At 33.3% G+C, this 22,322-nt stretch overlaps 1 protein-coding gene across 1 annotated transcript; it reads right to left on the reverse strand.

Annotated features, from left to right (window-relative positions):
* Window positions 1-456: 456 nt before the first annotated feature.
* Window positions 457-2,853, reverse strand: LOC107488184 (uncharacterized). Its single transcript, XM_016108881.3, has 4 exons — window positions 2,379-2,853; window positions 1,663-1,899; window positions 1,349-1,566; window positions 457-954 (listed from the first exon to the last, which is right to left on the reverse strand). The coding sequence occupies exons 1-4, from the start codon at window positions 2,643-2,645 to the stop codon at window positions 771-773; spliced, it is 906 nt and encodes a 301-aa protein (XP_015964367.1). The 5' UTR covers window positions 2,646-2,853; the 3' UTR covers window positions 457-770.
* Window positions 2,854-22,322: the final 19,469 nt, after the last annotated feature.

The raw sequence follows: 22,322 nt of genomic DNA on the forward strand, positions 1-22,322 counted from the left end.
GGTTTCCTTGTGCCACGGTTTCTGCCATGTTTCCAAATGCATTTATTTGGTGCTTTTTCTATCTATCTAATAAGAATAAGAAAGAGGCATGGTTGGCTGGCTTGTTTCACTTGTGGACCCAGGTCCCTCATTTTATCTCTTGCTTTTTTCTACTAACCACTACTCGAAATGTTTTTTTTTTCCTCTAAAGAAAATATAAAAATCGAGTATAAATATTTCAGTTAAATAAGATAAATTGAATGCAAGAACAGTATGAAAAATGTTATTCGTATATTAGAATTAGTGTTCGTTTATTGGACACCAAATTTATAGCAATCAATTAAATTATAGTTTTCAAACGTTAAAATAAAATGTTCATGTCAGTGATTCTACACTCACTATGGTCACTTCTTGTCATTTTTACATCTCGGTTCTTGTACTTTACTAAATGTAAAGGTTCATGCGGCAAAACGAAGCTTTAAGCATAAGCAATTGCGAATTCATAAAAGAACTCCCTAAGTGGAAATTTCATTCATAAACAATGACAATTGAGCTGCAAGCATGAAGCAACCCAGAAACAAAATTTCATTTTTATAAACAAAATGGAAAAAGGAAGAGATGCCAATTGGTTTGTGTTATAGCTAGCTCCTCCTTGGTCACCCCTCCCCCCTACCTGCGATAGAAAATTCCTATATTTGGCCCTCCAATTATCATAGATGATGATGTTCAAGCCTCACCCAAATTCTGCAATGTTAGTAGTGACGCTATCGATTTGAGTTGAAGTTAGTTGATTACCCCAAAAGCCGCTGATCTTCTTTCTGGAGCTCCCTGAGCTGCCTCTTTGCATAGACCGTGAAAAAGATCACTGTACCCACAATCATGCTGAAGCCAACCAAAGTTACTGAAACGTGGGGCGCAGCAGATGATAGAGTGTTCTCTTTATGCACAGAAGCAAATGCCCTTATCAAAATTCCCCTACAGAGACAGTCATCCATCCATACAAAGAGTTAGACACCATTATTCCTTTTATTTGGAATAGCTAACAACATATGAACATGTCAAAATGAGGGGAGAACTGAAAGAGGATTACGCAAGGGTCATAACTATTGGCTAATAAAACCACCAAATCATTTTTGACTAAATGCCACTGTGCCCTATCATAAAAATGTTTTGGCTGCAGATAAATAAAACAAATCAAAGAGATGACAATGAAAATGTGAGGTTTCAGAAAGGGCTAAAAAGAGACAAGTGGAGCATAATACTACTAAGAAAATGTCCAACAATTTAACACGATGGAACCAGAGCTAGCCAAACCAATTGCAGTATTCACAGTATGGAAGAGAAAGTGAGGGAGAGATGGAGACCCTACGTATAGATTGAAGTAATTATATCGAATTGCATTCCCACCAAGGATCCAAGCAAGTAAGGCCAGTATTGAACCTCTGTTGCCACAGCACAATAGTTGTAAAGTATGTATGGGAATGGAGAAATCCTTATTAAAGCCACTGCCTTAAACTGGTGAAACCAATTTCCTCCACCAGCAGCTTTTAGAACAGCAGCTCTCTTTGGATACTTTTCTAACCACTCCTGCAAAGAATCAGAAAACATTTAACCCCAATTAGCACAGGTAAAGCAAACACAGGTACATAGAAACCAACTTTGACTGAAGGACAAGGCACATACTTCAATTCTACGATGGAAGAATGAACCAATGAAAAAGGGGAGTGATACTCCTATAGCTACTCCAGATACTATTATCATATACCCAACAACATAACCAAATGACATTCCAGTCATCCACATGGTAGGTGAAGATGGCAAAAAGAAAACAGGGAATAGTGCTACAGAAGCAAACATCAGAGCAGCTAACACTGGAGGACTGAATGTCTCTTCCTCCCAGTTTATAAGGGGAATAATCACCTGGAAAATACAGTCATTTCGTCAATGAGATAATCAATTCAACATTATAATTTATCAATGCACTATAATTCAATGTTGTATGTTGATAATAAAATACAAGAGTTGGCACTTGGCAGCATTGAGAGTGAACATGTCATAATTTCAATCGGTTGATTCTTTAACAAAAGAAATTGAGGTGAACAAATGAAATTGCCAAGGTTCTGATGACCCAAAGCAACCCGATATGATTTCAATACAAAATGAATGAATGAATGAAAGCAAGCAAGCCATCATCATGTGAGGTTTGTAGCTATTACCTTATAATTATTATACCATGCAAACATGCATAACGAAACCATAAAAGCAACACAATGAAATAACAGAATCAAAAATGACAAACACATATCTAATGCGAACAATTTTTACGCCGGAAAAAAGGGGAAAAAAGCCCCCAAGGATAGCAATGGCGCCAAGCGTGATGATTGGAGGGGAAAATGAACCTTTTCGATGAAAGGGGGTCCAAGCCATTTGAAAAGGAAAAAACCGGCGATCGCTAGGCACGTGCAAGTGACGGACAATTTGACTAGATACCACACAGGGACGCCAGCTAATCTTGACGGAGGAGAAGGGTTCTCCTCCTCTTCCTGTGGGCTGCTGCTCAATTTGACGTAATCACCATTGTCATCATCGACATGGATTCGGAACGTAGGGCTCGGATCCACCTCCTTTACGTAAGTAGCGTCGTCTTCGTCCTCGCGATACGTCATCTCAATCGCAGAAGCAGAAATCCGAATCGAATTATGTGAGGTGGGTCGCAAGCGTCACCGTGTAGTGAAGGTGAAAAGGAAAGAGGAATGCTTGGCGACCCGACCCGAATCGAAAACGGCTTTTTTGCTCGCAGAATGATAGAAGGGAGAGAGGGGAAATGAAACCTGACGAAAAGAATAACGATAGAAAACCGTTTGAATTGAAACAGGGACGATGTCGTTTTGAAGTCGCGTGGCGCGTCGCAGGACAGCGACATTTTAGTGGAATGTTGGATGGAGGGTGATGGAGCTTTGTCGCGCATTAACCGCTCATCACTACGTGTAAGCAATTAGTTTTTTATACGCAAATAGTGTGGTATACGTTAACTCAAATACAATTAGTTTTGACAGTTATATGCAAAACAACGTGGCCGTTAAATTAATCATCATTCATTTTTATCTCTCCCCAAACTGTATTAAATCAGCCAACTGTATTTTGTATCTTGCGTAATATGTATTATTCTATATCGATATCGATAATTAATTTTTTGTGTATCTGAAGCATAATTATTTTACAAGTAATTATTCAAATCAGTTCTCAAAAATTTTAAAAGTAAATATTTTAGTTTTTAATAAAAATTAATATATAGATATATCTTTAAAATTTTATTCCGACAAATAAATAAATTTTTAATTTATTTTTTGATAGAATAATTATCCAGATCAATTTTTAAAAATTTTATATATTACTCTTATTTTATATATATCCAAAAAATCCTTTTGGCATCGCTCCATCTCGTCTTAATTAGTTTGTAAACTCCTTAAGTTTTTTTATGAGTTGCGATACTAAAGTAGAATATGATATGAGAAAATATTTTTTCTTCTCCTTTTTTATAATCAGCATACAACTTTTAATTATAGTTTGTTTGTCAAAATTCTGGACAATGAAACATGCATTTTGTTAGTTTATATTGATGACATCATAAAATTCTGCTGCTCAAATTACTTCTATTAAAAAGATTTCAGAATGCAATTTTAAGATTAAGGATCTTGGTACACTGAAGTATTTTCTGGACATTGAAGTTGCTTACTCTTCAAAGGGTATTTCTCTTTCTCAACATAAATACTTTCTTGATTTATTAGATCATTCTAAATTACTTTGTGCTAAACCAGCTGCTGTCCTTATGGATAGTACTGTTAAGCTTTATCAAGATGATAGTCCTCTTCTTTTTGCCGTCTTGTTGGCCGGTTAATTTATTTGACCACTACTCGACTAGATATTATGTACGCCACCCAGCTTAGCCAGTTCATGACCTCTCCTTCTAAGGCTCATTACAAAGTTGCACCGCGAGTTTTTTGCTATCTCAAGAATAGTCCACGCAAAGGGTTATATTTTCTTAGAGACTCTACTTTTCAGATGTGGATTTAGTAATTTTGATTGGGCTGAATGTCTCGATACCCATTGTCCCTTAACTGGCTTCTGCTTCTTTTTGGGGATTGTTTAGTGTCTTGAAAAACTAAGAAGCAAACCATTATTGCTCGTTCTTCTAAAAAAGGCGCATATTGTGCTTTGTCTAATACAACTTGTGAGTTTCTATGGATATTAAACCTGCTGCAATTCCTTCACATTACTTAGGTAAGACCTCCGGTTCTGTTTTGCGATAAATAAAATGCATTACATATTGCTGCCAACTCGATTTTTCATCAAAGAACCAAATATCTGGAGGTTGATTGGCACCTTGTTCGACAAAAAATTCAAGTGGAGATCATGAAATTACTTTCCGTTACTTCCTCACGGCAATTGACAGATATTTTTATCAAACTTTTGTCTATTCAATTGTTTCATGCTAATCTTTTCAAGCCGGAGATTCTCAATATATACCATCCTCCAACAACTAGGACGGACCCACATACAACAAAGAAGGGACATTTGCCTAAAAAAAATAAAAAAATACTAATACTTATATATATTTTACCCTTTATTATATTATGTTTGTCCTAAAATAAAATATAAATGATTTTCTTGTATTTTATGTTAGGGTAACGCTAGGGAGACAATGAAATATGCTTACAATGGCTACAATGGACCATTTAGAAGGCCCAATTTAGTTTAATAGAGTAAATTAACTCATTAATAACCCTAATCTATTATAGCCTGTTTAGTTAACCATACCACAAAATTTTAAGTAATTACATTTTTTTCCCAAAATCCTAATACAATAGGTCGAGGTCGTTTCACTCCCTATCCAAAATCCTTGTAATTATTGTAGAGAACCTTGACCAGGAAGACCCGTCAGCACCGCAAACGTCAACCACGGAAGGTGAACAGGGAACGGAAGCGCACCCAATGTTGCCGTCGAGAACACCCCGCCGTGACCGCCACCGAGGCCGTCCGTGCTCTGCCTCCGATCAAAACTGAAGGGAGGGTGGCTGTTGAACATCCCGCCGTCACCAACCCGGAGTCCATCCGCGCTCTGCCTCTGATCAGAGCTGAAGGTAGAGGAGCGCTCACCCCCGAAAGGAGGATTCGAACAGTTCTACTCGCGTGGGCAATGCCATCGCTGAGCAGCTGAACATCTGATCCGAGAAAACCAGCCGTGTGCTCGTCACAGGGAAAACGTCTAACATAATCAATGGAAGATCCTAACCATCTAAGGTAAGTATGTGGCGTTGTTCATTTTTGGAAGGGTTATCGCTGTTGTATGTTGTATAATAGATAGATTTTGTTGATGATATGAGTGATTAACCATGGTGAGAAAGCTTTGGGTGCGATGGTAGCATCCCGGAGATTGTGGAGTAGGTAGTTCATTTACGTTGTTGCAATTCATGATGATTTAACTTTAGCGCGGGAAAATGACGAAAAAGTTTGTTGGTTTTAATTTCATGTCAGTTTAAATTATTTTTTTTCTTTTTTTTGTCTGTATCTGTGTGGACCATGTGCATCTAAGTTGACGTTAACTTGCTTGACCATTGTTGAATCTTCGTTGATATTATCTCGGATGGTTACTTTACTATGATATTGGATGGTTAGTCTTGAAATTTTGCTATAGTTTGGACAATTTTTGGTACCAAATATGTTTCTCTTGTCACCGTAACCAAATAATTACCTGATCTTTATGATATTGCATTGTAATAACACTAAAATAATTTTATTCTCAGGCTTGGACCATCTGATTTTTAAACCCGAGTAAAAAAATTGCAGTTAGTAGGCTCTAACCAGGTAATGTCTGCTATATGGACAAAGGAAAGTGTTGGTGGCTTCGCGATGCACCTTTGTATCATGTTGTTTTGTGCAAAACAAGCTTGACTTTTTTTCTTTAATCTATTTAAATCCTGCTTCCTGATACATGAGCCGAATAACTACACAATAGTATTTTTTTGTGCCTCAAGAAGCGGTAAATCAACCACACTATCTCAGGTTCAGGCTTTCAACAATACAAGCGTGCTAACCTGCTAGTAGGTAAATCCCCTTTGTTTAGTTTTTCTTATATACTAATTCTCACTACATGCATATTGGTTTATACAACTTGATATCACGGTGTCCGCTTTCTATATGTTTGTATTCATTGCGTTGTTTGATGGCTTTTTAGATTCGGCCTGAAACATGTATATTTCATCTTTGTTCCAACCTATTGATAAACAGTTAAGTGCCGTCGCTGAATCTTGTGCTAGGAAGAGGAATGAAACCATAAATGTGTCTTTGGTGCATCATATAATTTCAAAGCGGTCTTGTTTATAATGTACATGCTTATTTTATCTTTTGGTTTTTGTATAATTGTTGATTGTTAAATAAAAATTTCAATATTATATGCTCATGTCGGAGTAAATCTGAAGTGAATAGCTTTTTTGTGAATCATTTATTCGCATGCCCTCTTGTGAAGTAAGAAAACAATATCTGGAGCTCTCCACTTCATGAATTGTGTGAAAGTAGTTTTCCTTGATGATTGGTATACTTGTAGTTGACGGCTATGCTCCTTGTCTTTGTTTGTTAGTGATATTTGAAAGCTGTTTGGGTAGTCCTTTTGATAGGTAATTGGATGGTTGGTGTGGTTGATAGACATGCCCCATAGTTATTTTGATCATTAGTTAAGTGTGTGGATGGTCAGTTATATTGTGAATTTGTTGATATATGTGTTCATGAATTAGTTTTTCATCCTAATTATAGATGTCAACAACTAACAGGAAGTTTTGAGGTTTGATATTTGTTTATCTTCCATAAATTAGGTTTTAATCCTTGATGCCAATATTTTCTTATCTGACTCAATGCATCAGTATTATATTCTCGTGGCATATAGCTCCAATAAATTAGGTTACATCAATTGGTAAGTAATATCATATTTTATTTATGTCATTTGGCTGGAGGTCACCTGCCGCTTCTGTAAGAGTTAACATTGAAAGGTTTCAGGGGGACTATTGTGTGAGCAAATTACCACGCTGCTCGAACAAATCAATCTCTATACCGGTTGAAGTCAAACTCAGATGGGTAAAAAGGTATCGAACAGATTACATCAATAAATCAACATATTTTTTTATGACATTATTCTGATCCTTTTTGGTTTTGCTCAACAGAAACTAGTAGAGACGCGGTGCTCACCATGCTACATTAATAATTTATTTACCCACTTGGAACGACATCATGAGCAAGCTAAGTTGGACGAGATTGAGGCCATAGGATTCGGTTTTCTGCGCCGCGTACCACAATGGCATGTGAAACAGAGCATCATGCTCCAACTAGCCAGGGCTTATGACATTGACACAAACACGCTCATGGTGGACGCATGGGACATTCACATTAGCGCCGAACTTATTGGCAATGTATTCGGCATACCTTCTCATGGTTAGTGTTAGTTATGTAGGATGTAAAAATTTCTCTGCCTGGTTTACTTTCTCCGTTGTTGACCACTTACTGATTGTGGCAAACTGTTCCGTTCCTCGCAGGCGACCCAATCCCAGAATTGCAGAAAAAAAAATCCATCGCATCTGGCAATTAAGGGGGAGTTTCAGAAAAAAATAACAAGCCAACTGCGTGAGTTTGTCTTTGCTTGTCCAATGGAGACTGAGCAATAGAGGATGAGCTTTAGAAGATACTTTATCATGGTTGTTTTGAAGATGTTTCTGAACCCCACAAGCCAGCAAATTATTTCTCCGTGGCACCTCCCTCCGATATTAGATGTGTCGAACCCTAGAAGGTTTCATTGGCCGTATCACATATTAAAGTGGCTGCGGGATGCGATAAAGAAATTCCAAGACGAGAACAGGGAAACATGCGGTGGGTGCATGTTCGTGTTGCTGGTAATGCAATAAATTACTTTAGTTTAAAACCAATGTACGACTGTAGGTGTAATTCCTAAAATTTAAGTTATTTCTCTATAGGTTTTGTACTTTCAGCGCTTGAAGCATGGTCCGTTGCATGCATGTCGAGTACCCGAACCCTGGATTGTTGAGTGGACCACTAATGAACTTGATAAGAAGGCCGACCACGTTATCTCACTGGTTCAATATCTAATAATGCATTTTATAAAATCTAGTTGAACAAAAAATGCAATTGGCGGTTCACGTTGATTTTTTGGAATCTCTTTTTTGCCCAAATGTTGAACACACAAGGTTGCATAGTCAAAAATGCAAGGAACAAGAGAAAGCAGAAGAAACATTGTTCGAGTAAAGCTGTTAACGAGAGAGGAAGGTGTAAAAGGCCCCGCAAGGACACTGACCAATCACCGTCTACCAAAGGGAAGACTTCACCTCATCCAAGCTGTAGGAAGGCAGAAAAGGTAATTTGCTTTCCTTATGAAAGCTCGTGAGCTCAATTAATTGGATCCTTACTTATGTGATATGATGGTCGATCGTTATCATAGTTTTTGCGATTACAAAATTTTAAAGTAACTTCATTATGTGGCTATATGGCTTGTCTTGATATATGGTGTTTATAAAAGAACGGTTGGGAGAGCTGAATTCAATGACCGTGTATGATATTTACATGTTTTTATGTTGAAAGCTTGTTTGAATACAGTTGTTGTGTCTCATTGTAATTAAGGTTTTATTTGAGTTGAGTTTGTTACTTAAACAGGAGGATTTTGGTTGCTCAAATTAGGTTCTAATCTGAATTGGATAGATAACTTATGATTAATTTATTTGGATGGCTTTTTATGTATGAAAAAATTGTTTGATGGGGCTGCCTAGTTGATTGATTGTGTGAAAATATATTTTAGTGATGATTAGTGTGGTTGTAATTGAGGATGTTCACTGTAGTTAGGTTTTGGATGTTCAATATAGTGTGGCCTTAGATGGTTAGTTTTGATGAATGATTGTTTGTTCTTTTTCCCTTGCGCCTGAAAGTTCACATTAGTTTTTTCCATCTATTTGTTGTCCCATGTTGAACACAGGGTTGCCTAGTTAACAATTCAATGAAAGAGAAAAAAATAAGAAACAGTCTTCGAGTAAAGTAATTAACGAGAAAGGAGAGTATAAAAGGCCTTGCAAGGACACTGGGCAATCTCCGTCTACCCAAAGCAAGACTACATCTCAGCCAAGCTATAAGGAGACGGATAAGGTGATCTGCTTTCTGTATGATAGCTCATGTGATAATTTGAATTGGATGTTCACTTTATAACATTTTTGGGTGTTCACTTTAGAACGATTTGGTTGTCACTTTAGTTGGGTTTTGTTTGTTTGTTGATTTAAATGACGATATGTATGAATTTATATCACAGCAATCCAAGACTGGTACGAGGAGAAAGTTGATTCTCCGTAGGAGCCGATCTAGACGCGGCACCAAAAAAGAAATTCCAAGAGAAAGTGTCTCAGGAAGCACTGCTGTGCCATTGGTAGTCCCAGAATCTGATGATGATGACCACAGGCCGCTTGCTAGAAGGATACGGTTATTCCAACAGCACCCTCCGCCACATGGTCCAAGACAAGAAGATCCAGTGTTCAACAGCAATCATGAAAGTCATCAAGAAGGAAAAACTGACCTCAAAAATGGATCTCCACACACACCGCCAGCAGTACCTGTACAGCTCAGTGACTATGATTTTGACCGGTTAGTGGGTTATTGATTACCTTGCTGTATGTTTTTCTTCTTTATTTTTTCACACTCATGCCATGTGATTAGCCGTCTAGCTAGGCATGACTTGTTCTTTTAGCTAACCTCATGTCGCATTCATTTGCAGTGAATTTGACATCTCTATCGTTCAGTGTCCTGAATTTGAGCAAGTACTCAATAATGTTGAATAGGGACACCAAACAAAAGCCATAATCATGCAACCCCTGCAAACGGTGTTTCCAAAAAAATCACCCTATCATACACCGAGTCCAGGTAGACCGAGCTTTTCACTTAGTTTAACTCAGCTTGAAAAGACTCCAACCCCGTCCCCAATACATTCAATTCATCCAAGACTAAGAGAAATAAAGTTGGGGGAGACTAAGGAGAAACAAATTAGAACATGGATAGTTAACCCGTCGTTGGATGAAAATCAAGATTTAGCTTCCTATGAAGGGCGGGACTACATGATATTACAAAGGAAGGACTTCTGGACCTTGAAACCCCGCAATTGGGTCAACAGCTGTGTAAGTATATGAACTTAAGCATGTGTTTTAATTCCCTATCCTTATATTGGTGTTTAAATTACACTTGCTGAATACTCTGTGTAGGTAATTCAATGGATGTGCTATTCTTTCAACGACACTGAATCATCTAGATTCAAGCGAGAATTCTATTGCGTGTGTCCAGGCATATTGGTAATTATTTTTTTATTACAATGTGGAAAAAGCTTTTTCTTGGGATTCTTACTATGTGTGGCTTTGTAGGAATCCGTGATAAAAAAATGGTAGTCTGGAATCATTCATGGACGGTGCGACACCAATTTATGATGGTCTTAGTCCAAGCTTTGGTGATGATACTAGGTTCTTTGACAAAATAGTAGCCGCAAAGAGAAAATGGGTGAGTTGCTGTTTTGTATTTAAATACCTGTTGGAAATAGGTTGTCACATGATTTGAGAATGTTCAGGTTCTTGAATGGTCGAATGAGATCAATAGGTTTTGTTTTGTTCTGTTTTTTTTCGCACATGAAAAATCTCTTCATATGTACTGCTTGCTGCAGTGGTTAATTCCTTATTATTGGAGGGGCCATTGGTGGGTATATGCATTTGATGTGATTGCGAAGTGCCTACTTATTCTCGACAGTTTGCATTATGCACCAGAAGATGATAAACGAATAAAGCTCAATGCATATGTGGTAAGATACCATAATTCTTTTAATCAATATGCAGCCGCACAGTTCTAGTCGATATCATTATGCTTGACTATGTTCGTTCCATAATTTTCAGGGGAGAATATGTGAGAATATGGCAAGCATTGTTATTCCTGCATTCATTCGGACTACGCACGGCCCAGTTCGTTCATACTCGAGGGTTCCAAAGCAACCGAACAATAGCATTTTATTGTCCTGTAGCTTCGACTGTGGCATGTGTGTCATTAAGTTCATGGAAAGTTGGACCAAAGATCATGAACTTTACGAATGGGATGAGGTTTGTTAAATAAACATTTGCACAAATGTAATGATTGATCTTGTAAAAATATGACTGTAACGGTTCTTAATACTAAATCAACTGATAAATCTACCCACGGGATTCACTCAGATTATACAGGATGGAGTTGATGCTAGACATTATTTGTGGCCTGTAGAATGCATTGGTCCAGCAGCTTATTTCGTTATTGGAACACAAGGTTAAACCTGTTCGGTGCAATGCACCACGGAACAAGAAGAAGGAAGTTAGTACACCATACACTGCACCTAGTACGAGGTCATTGATTAAACGTGCGGAAGGATTACCGAAGGGGGCAATGCACAAAGGGAGGAAGAAGTTACTTACTTAGGTTTACCTAAGGAGAATTGAAATACCATATTGTAATTATTTTACTCGCTGTTGATATCCTTATGGATTTATTTATGCCACATTAGAATGACATGATTCCAGGAGAATTTTTTTGTTCTACATTAAAAGGATTTATTGGTTATACATTAAAAGGATCCATCTTTTTTTCAGCTTAGATTCTCGGAGTTATAAAAAGTTGTTTTAAAAAAGTTAGTACTAAACAAGTGGTTAATAAGTGATTAATAACCATCCACAAAAACAGCTAAACTAAACATCCAAAACCCAACTGTAATGAACATCCAGTGTAACTTTGTCAAAAAATAGACCATAATAACCAATTGTTAAACACACGTGGCAACGGAAAACCATCCATGTCTAGAGTGAAAATGAACATCCGATTATTTACAGAATTGAACATTCACTCTGTTCGATAAAAAAACGTCAAGTGATTGTATAGCACGAATTACTACGTACCCGAAGAAAAGCATGTAGAAATGAACTAGAATTTGATTAAACAATCTCGTAACTTACATAATAACCATGAAATACAGTCATTATGGACTAAGTCTAAACGAAAAAAAGAGCAAAATAGTTCGTTCTCACAAATTAAAAAATGGTTCTTGGAATTAATAAGATATAGACTTTTTCACAGCAGCCGACAAACCTTAAATCTAACATGGACCATTTAAAGACAAATATAACGAGATAAACTCTATGACAGCCTTATCCAAATGATACTAATTTTTGTTGAAGGAGCTTAACAAAGACATGAAATCACCGACTTGTTCGAGAACATTCCGACCAACCACAGAAGGATGGTTTACATCTTGCGAAGCGTGAGGACGAATCACATTGTTTCAAATTTCAAATTAGAAATAATAGAAAATTAATTAACAACCCACGATTTATTTTTAATTTCAATTAAACCCTCATTGTATGTATTGTACAATAAGGCTATTGTCTCCTCATACTTTCCCTTTATGTTAATTTTTTTTGTTAAACTTAACATATAATGTAACACCCTACCACACTTAATCTTATGCTTAAGTCATAAGATTGAGATAGCAAGGTATTACGACCTCTAAAAGTGTATATATATATATATATATAGTAAAAAAGATATTTAACTAGAAGTCTTGAAAAATGGATAAAACAAAAACGTAAAGTAAAATCGCAACGCTCAGGAAACGAGATAACTTGCGTGCGAAGAAATTGAAAGTCAGCGAACATAATATAAACAGAAATTAAGAGTAGATAGCCAAAAAGATACATAATAACAAGCTCCTAACTCAGCCTGAGAAACCAAGGCTGGCTGGAGAATATTTATATACATATATACATATCCCAAAGCCCAAAATATATAAATAAAACCCTAGCTCTCTATTAGCCTATAAGAGGAACAAAATAACAAGTCAATCGGAGAGAGTTAAGTATATGTATATACATAAGCTATATATCAAAATAAACCCAGGAACTACTCCGCCTCAGAAGTCCAGACGCCTACCGAAGAGCCTCTCGACCTCCATTTGAAAAACACAACACAATATGGGGTGAGAACCAGAGGTTCTCAGCATGGTAAAGGTGCCACGCATATAAGATATAAGGTATTGGAAATGCTAGAGACAATCCTAGAACGCCGACACTCAGATTATAAAGCTTAAGATATTAAACAGAAACCATAAGAGGTGGCCTTCTAAGGGTTTCGAAACTTAACTAAAACTCGACCTAAACACTAGACCCTTCTATCCTTCCTCCGTTCCTCCATCTCCGGTGAATATGCATAGACAGATAAGCAAACAAGGCAAACACAGGTAATTTACAGGTAATGCAGATAACAATTATAACAAGTAGCAGATTGTAATCACGTAAGCAATCCCAAACAATTCAAAAGCAAGCAATTCAAACAATATGCACATGATGCATGCCTGTCCTATGGCTGTTGATATCAACTGTCGATTACGTAGCCATCCCGACATGTCCTCAAGCTCAAAAAAACATCATGGGAAGGATCCCCAAGCTGACATGGGGAAGAGAACACCCCAAACTCAATAATATCCATGGGTGGAGACCCAATCTGACATGGGGAGAAGAGAGAACACCCCAAGGTGACATGGAAAAAATAATACCCCAAGCTGACATGAGGGAGATAATATCCCCAAGCGCAAAATATTCAATCATTTCACATAATTATCATTTTCATTCTCGATACTAATTCATGTCTCATCTCATCATTCTCAATTTCACTTAACTCATTGATTATACATTTTATTATCCTTGATTAATTAATATCATCAATTCTCAATTTCTTAGATTACTCTCTTACTTGCCTCATACATTTCATAATACTTGTAGAAAATCAATCATTCAAGCCTTTGCGTCAGAACTCATTCATACATGCACCTCCTTCTTATACAATTCATCATTTTTAACCTTTACTTCATTTCTAAGTTATCTCTATTTCCTAGCTCCAACTTATAACTAAGCTTATCATTATGTTCTAGGGCTAAAAGGGTAAAACTAGAGGTTTGGAGGTTCAAAATTGAGCTTTAAAATACAAAATACCTTTGCTGAAAACAGGGTAGTCACGCGTACGCGTGGGCGCGCAGATGGCCCATTACGCGTACGCATTCCCTTATTACGCTTATGCATGCAAACCAGGCAGTAGCGTTTGTCCGCGAAAGGGGTATATGCGTACGCAAAAGTTCTATGTCATGCGTACAGGTGGACATGCGTTTTTCCAAAAATTTCACTAAGTTTTAAAAGCTGTAGAATTTTCGTTTTTCACCTCAAACTTTCGACGCACATAACTTTTTTGTTTTAAATCATTTTTCCTCCGTTCTTCAAACGGTGTAAACTTCACGGACCTAATTTTCATATAAAATAAGTTTGAAATAATTTGGGAGTCCGGAAGCCAAATTATGGCTCGCCGAAGTTTGACCAAAACCCAAATTTTACAAAAAGCTTCAAACCTCATTTTCTTTTTAAAGCTCATTCCAGCCCAATTCATCATACCTATAATCATCAATATCACATACTTTTGACAATATCACAATAATCTCTTCAATCCTACCATTTCTCAATTCAATACCATCTCACTTCAACCTAAACTTCACAAGTCTATCATCAAACATCAACAAACCAACCTATATTTACATAATGCCAAAATCACAAGTTCTTCAAACATCATCACCTCATCATTCATCATTCCAATACCAAAAAACCAAGTGAATACCACACATACTCAAACCATATCATTATTACTAAACATCCAATACACATAATCATTCCAGCTTATCCTAAGATTCTCCGGCCTAAATTTTCACACGACATTATATATTATACACGCGAAACCTAAACCATACCTTGGCCGATTTCAACGTATTAACCAAGGCAAAATCTCAACATGGGTTCCCTTTAATTTCGAAAATTGAGGGATAGAGAGGCTGGGGTGAGATTGAAACTTACCTATGAAATTGATCCAATAGAATCGTAGAGCTCGATGTGGTGGACGCGTGACCGCAAACGGTGCGGCGATCGGAACTCGGATGAAGAAGTTATGGTGGATTAAGGTTGTGGTGAGGGTTTGGAAGCTCTCTTCTCCCCTTGGCTATTCAGCGTTGGTTTCTGCTGAAATGGGGAAGAAGATGAGCCCTGGGCTCATTTATTTGACGGGTTTGATTGGGCCTACGGGTTCAAACTGAACCCGGTCCAACCGGTTCGGCCCAATTTTAAACCAAATTCTTTAAAATTTGTGTCAAAATTCTCGTTTTAAAGAGTTCTATCCTATTTTAATATAAAATTTTCATTTTTAATTTTTCTTATTAAAATTCAATTTATTGACTAATTATATGCTAATTTAGCGGGATTTACATATAATAATAATTATATTATTAAATTTGAGTTAGTATAATAATAAAAAATAAATAAATAAACTAAAAAATAGTGATAGTTTTTATTATATTAGTTAATAATTAAATTGAAACTTAGTTTTTTAATTAAATACAGCTTAAATTATTAGTAATTTTTAAAAAATTATTTAAGATAAAAAAATATATTATTTACATATTAATATACTATATTAATATTTATTATTAGAATGGTCTTGATTATAGTAATTATTTGGTTAAAAATTTTATTTATACCATAAAAACTATAATAAATAGACTTAATACTTAAATATGAGATAATAAAAAATAAAATAATTATTTAAAAATATATATAGAAAAATAATATTCTCATGTTAAAAATAAAAAATATTATTAATTATTGTTTTTATTATTTTGAATATTATACTCTATGTATGAAATTATCTTTTTATTATTTTAAATACTATAATAAATGATTGTGTGTATTTTTCTAGTTTTTATCAACATGTATAAATAGTTCTAATTTAAAATTTTAAATATATCTAAACCAATTTGGGTTGGTCGAGTAAATAGTTTAGTCGTCCACTTAAATAAGTGTTGGGAGTTCGAATTTCGTCTTGTATTAACAACTCATTGACCAATTGCAAACTCTTAGGTAGCATTTGTTCTGAAGTACTAAGACAGAGACTGAGAGATTGAGACTCATTATTATGTTTATTGGTTCAGACTGGTACTAAAATTTCTGTCTCTGTCTCCAAAATTTTAATATTTCACACAGGGGACTAAAATTTCTAGAGATGGAAACTAAAACTTTAATAACATTTTATACCTAAAATATTCTCATTTCAATTAATTAATTCCAATTTTACCCTTTGTGCAAATTAAATTAGAGTTTCATTCTTATTTCAATTTTTGTCTTTCATTTTGCACCAAACAGAATACTGAGATTTATTTTCATCTCTATCTCTTAGTCTTTGTCTTTCCGTCTCAGTCTTTCCATCTCTATCTCTTTACCAAACACTACCATATAAAACTCAAATTCATGACGGATTAGTTCATCTTATTGGCTATTGTGAGAAGCAAAAAAATAAAATATATCTATACCTAAATTTTATTATATTTTTGTCTCCATTATAAAATTTGTCTGACTCACGAAGAAATTTAAAATTCAAAACTTTGTTAGTTTGTTAGCCGTACTTTAAAATTCAAAATTCTGTTAGTTTATTTTGTTTTTGTGTATCATTCTTCTCTATTTTAAATTGAATAAGAAATACAGTTATGTTTACGTACTTTAATTTTATTACGTGCTCTCTCAATTTTATTAGATACTTTGATAATTTATTTGGATCAGGGCATATAATGGCAGAAAGATTTTTTGATTTTGTAAGATCAACGGGACGGCTTATCTATCTCGACTGTTTTATTATTGTAAGTGATAAGGCTTTGTTATTGTTATTATTATTCTATTAGTTTATTTTGTTTTTATGTATCATTTTTTCTATTTTAAATTGAATAAAAAAATACAATATTTTTTACGTACTCTCTCAATTTTATTAGGTACTCTTTTAATTTTATTAAATACTTTAATAATTTCATTGGATTAAGGCACATAATGGCAGGAAGATTTTCGGATTTTGTAAGGTCAATAAAACGGCTTATCATTGGATTAAGGCACATAATGGTAGGAAGATTTTCGGATTTTGTAAGGTCAATAAAACGGCTTATCTACCTTAACTTGTCACTCATACAACAGATAATATTTGACACTCAATCACAAAAAAAAAAGGTAAGTTATTTAATTTTTACCCTGCTTTCTAGTTAATTCACTAGTTTATTACTAATTTTTTTTCTTTCTTTGTCCTTGAGAAGTGCAAAATTGTCTAATTTTAAACTAAATTAAATTTGACAATATTTTAACTTTAAACCAAATTAAAACTGACAATATTTAGGTAAAAATCTTTTGTTTACACTGAATGAATTGACAATTTTTTTTACAAATTTCTTTCATAATTTAGAGGGAATTTATGATTGAGATACAACAACAAATGAACAGACTTACTAATGAGATGATGGCTGAACAAAGTAGAGTTTGATTAAATATGCTGAGTATGTGGTGTCCCTTACTGGGATTATTTTTATAATAAATTAAAAAAATATTTCAACTTTAAATATTAATATACGCTTAATTGACTAATTTAAATTATTTCATATAAATTATTTTAAATTTTTTTAAATAATTGGTTGATTCAAATTTTTAAATTTGGACAATGATAATAATTATTATTGTCTTTAGAGTACATAAGAGTATACAAAGAGTACATAGAAGTATATAAGAACATAAGAATAAGTCATAATTTTTTTTGAAAAAATAATAATTTTTTTAATTTATAATAAAAAAATCATGCTCAAATATAGTTTATTTTAATGTTCTTTAATGTAATTTATTAAATTATAGAGTTTGTTAGGGTGCGATGAATTTTTTCAAATACATATACTGATATTTAAAATTAAAATAATATTTTTAATTTATTATAAAAAAAATCTCCCTCCCTGCTCTTAGACTTACATACTTAAGTTGGAAAAATATTAGAAAGTTAGAAAGATTTATACCGATTTAATTTGTGATTGTTTGGAGGGAGACGTATTAGTTTTCATAAGATAATATTGGGAAAGTTTGCCATGTTAATTAAGAATGTTCACGGTATAGTTTGGTTCAGTTTTAAAAAAAAAGTCATCTAATCTGAATGTTTAATTTATGTGTGGTGCAGTTTGTATTTGATGAACTTTTTTTAGAAATTCGATCTGATTCTATTACAAGCGGTTTGGATCGGTTTGGATTTACGGTTTTTTAAATAAAAAAATTAAATACATATAACCAATCTATCATCCAATTTTAAATAACCAACAATGACATAACAAGTCTTAACAATATCTTAAAAAGCCAACTATAGCATAATAATAGAAATAAAATTATAGGTGAGTTAAAATAAAAAAATAAATAATATTTTGAACATAAAATATTTATTAAATAATAATAATACATGAATAATAGAAAAATATATAACAAATTGAACATGTTATAAGTATAATTGTAAATATAATAATAAAATAATAATATTATAGCATATTGTACGGTTTGGATTGGATTGGATCAGTTAGGAAAAATAGATCCGAAATCCAATCCGATCCAGCGATTTGTAAAAAATAGAATCCAATCAAATCCAAAATAGTGCAGTTTTAATCGATTTTCGATTTGGATTAAATTGGATGAGCGGTTTAATTTAGATCGGTTTAAATTTGATCACCCTAATGTTAATGATATTCTAATTGTTGTATAATTAAACTGTAATGAAATATATGAAGTTAGGTAATTTTAACTTAGTGACCCTCAAGTTACAATATTAATGAGGAGTTGAATTATTGAGTCACGAATCTTTATATTTCTTTAATATTTTCATTAAAACAAAAATTAAAAAATAGTTTTATAAGCTATGCATTTTTCACTCATTTTTAAAATAAATAGACACCAAAAATAAAATACTCATTTCAGTTAAAAATAAAAATAATATTTCTAAATTATAATTAGAATTATTTCCTGTAGTATATGTTAAAATAATCTGTTTGATAATAAAGGACATAAATAAGTTCTAAATTTTATAAGAAATTTAAATTGTTAGAATATACTCTCTAATTTTTTCGTTAGCAATATAGCATATAGCTGTATATAATAATTAAAAAAGTTTATTTATACTTTAAAATCAATTTTTTTCTTTAGAGGATAAACGAAATAAATATGTAAATATTGGAACATCAAAACTGATGTCATGGGTAAAAATAACTCATTATTCAATAGATTATAACCAATTTGAAAGTGAATCTTAAACCTTGATTAAATAAGAAATATTGGACTCTTATATTAAAAAAGGTGCTGTAAAAATTTTAAAATGTGAATCAACAAAAGTAATATTGTTGATTTAGAAAAAAATTATACTACAAAAAAAAATTATTTGGTGTCAAAAATTGACGAAGATATAGTTTGAACCTAAATCTTTTTTATACTATATACTCTTCTTATTACTAAATTATGGTATTTTTGTTATTTTATATGCTAATTATTAATCATACAGTAAAATTATTATAATAATTTTTTAGATATCATTGTAATTTACATGCACTTCTATTTAAATTAATTATATTTTTTATTATTCATAATTATTAATATAAATATTATTAAATATGTATAAATAAAAATATTAAATTTTTATTTTTACAATTTTATATACTTATTTAATAATAATCGAATTATAACTTGTTGATTATAATTTATTGAAATTTAATTGTTTTTAAAACATTAGTTAAGATATGTGTTTTAAATTTTAATTTTATGTTTTTTATTATTTTATATCTTTTATTTATATAAAACCGATTTTACCGATTTAATTAGTGACTCATCAATTGAACCAATGAACTAATGAACCAATAGTCTAATTGGTTCAATTTTTACAACTATGATAACAATCCTATCATTTAACAACATAGATCACTTGATAATAAGGTATTTAATTTTAAAAAACTTTTATTAAAGAGTTAAAAATCGTCATTTCTAAAAAAAATTACAAAATTTGCTATTAATAATAAACCTATTAACAAATGCCTTTTGTGACACTTTTTAGATTAATTCTTTTTGTTAAGCTTAGAAATACATAATGATAATATGTTAACAAGATTTTAGTTATAAAGTTTAATCATATATATCCGATAATTGATATATTAATACTACAAAGTTATCCAAACTAATATCATTACTATTATAATTAAATTGATTTAATTTTTATGTATTCTAATGTAATGCAAATAATATAAAACTATAATATCATTATAGAAATATTTTTAAAAGTGTGGTTGTTGATTGTGAACATTAAAAAATAATAAATTTTATAATTTGGTTTAAAATTTAAAATTTTATCCCCTAATTAATTATGAGATATATAAATTAATGTTAATCAATTAATACAAATATTTGTGTGTTTTTTAAAATCTGTATTTCCAAAAGCCGCTAGCATAATCCTATCTACCTCATTCCTCTAATCAAATGCTTAACTAACTAATGGTAATAAAATATTCTAGCAAGATATTTTTCTAATTTACAGCACTCTTGTATCATTATATACATGTGTCACTTAGATTGTGACTAAAATAGAATCTCTATAAAATATGTATAAATTTAGATCTGTATATTATAATTGACCTACTTAATAATGTGTATATGACTGTTCATTTTGATACCATTTGTAATTTTGTATACCATGTGTATATGACTGTTCATTTTGACACCTTATTTTAACACCATTTGTATACCATGTGTATATGACTGTTCATTTTGACACCATTTGTATATGTTGCATTAATTTGTATACCACGGACACGGAGAGTGATAAGCATCATCATTAGCGGTATTGGAATGAGAAATTGGGAATATGTTTATGAATTGGGGCAACGTGATCAAGGTACATAATGCCAAATCCAAAAACGTGATTTGGCATGAATTGATGCAGGTGGTGTGGTGTGTCCAAAATTTACAACCAATGAAAGGATACACAATAAAACAAAGATTGCAAAGAAGAAATGGTACAATATTAGAAACCGAACCATGCTAAGATGATCAGTAATTCCAAGCATTTTCATTTTTAAATACAATGTGCAAATTTTGTTTTTCACTTGAAAACACCTGAGACAATGGAATGAAACAAATGCCTTTTATTGCAAAATGTACCCAACTCTATGAAGAGGAAAAAAAAATAATGACAATATAAAAATGAATGAAAAAGCATTTTTGTGTTGCTGCTTCTATAACACAACCAATTAGCAAGTGGCTTAGTGTGCTCCCAATCCATTTCTAATGGACTCAAGGACCTGGACAACCTCAGCCATGCTTGGTCTCCTTAATGGATCCTCCGAGGTACAAATTAGTCCTAACTTCATAACCTGAATTAACTCATTCTCAGCAATCCCAAATTTTTGCCAACGCGCTATTGTGTAGTTGCAGCTGTTAGGAAGGAGTGAGAGTTTGGCTCCTTGTGTCGCAGAGTAAATCTTCATAACGATCCTTAAAATTCACGCAATTATCCGAAATTATTTTGGAGAGCCAAATTTTTCTATAGTGGTCCTCCAGGTAGAACTCCAGGCACCATAGTGATCTCTGTGTCATCTCCAATATTGAGTCAGCTGTCGAAGTGCTAATGTGACTAAAATTTTGTCACGCTGGACAGTTGCAATGGCTAGCTAACGTGTACTCATTTCAATTTGTATCTAATTTGGTCCCTACCCCCAATTTATAACCCTAATCTCAAATCTACAAAGGCTCTATCTATGCTTTTCTTCTTCTTCATCCGTCGACAATGTCTTAGCATTATATCTGACCTTGCCATTCTTCACCATACCATTGACAACATTGAATGCCTCATCTGACTATCCATTTTGTGCATATTTAGCAATCATAGAGTTTCATGAGTAAGCATCTTTCTCAATTATTCCAACAAACATCTTCCTTGACACACCCATCTCTCCACACACTACAAGAAAAACGCCGAGAACCGTCGGATTTATTGGCAAAAAAATGAAACTAATCCAACGGTAATAAGTTTGTCGTCGGATTTTGCATCGGATTGGATCTGATGGTATAAATCTCGACGGTAAATCTTTACCGTCAGATTTTCTTGTCTAACGCTAACTTGCGGTAGAATTGTCATCGAAAATTAAGGTCTGGGATCGAAATTTTGATAGACATTTACCGTCAGATTAATTCCGCTGGTAAATGTAGCACCATAAATTGGGGATGCGTGCCACGTTACCATCAAATTTTTTTCCGGTGAATTTGACGGTAAGAATTTTTTATTTTTTTGTGATTTTTTAATTAATTTTATGTTTTCCACAACTAGTAGACAAATTCTAAAAAATT

This window comes from Arachis duranensis, chromosome 5 (assembly GCF_000817695.3).
Source record: "Arachis duranensis cultivar V14167 chromosome 5, aradu.V14167.gnm2.J7QH, whole genome shotgun sequence".
Lineage (NCBI taxonomy): Eukaryota > Viridiplantae > Streptophyta > Magnoliopsida > Fabales > Fabaceae > Arachis > Arachis duranensis.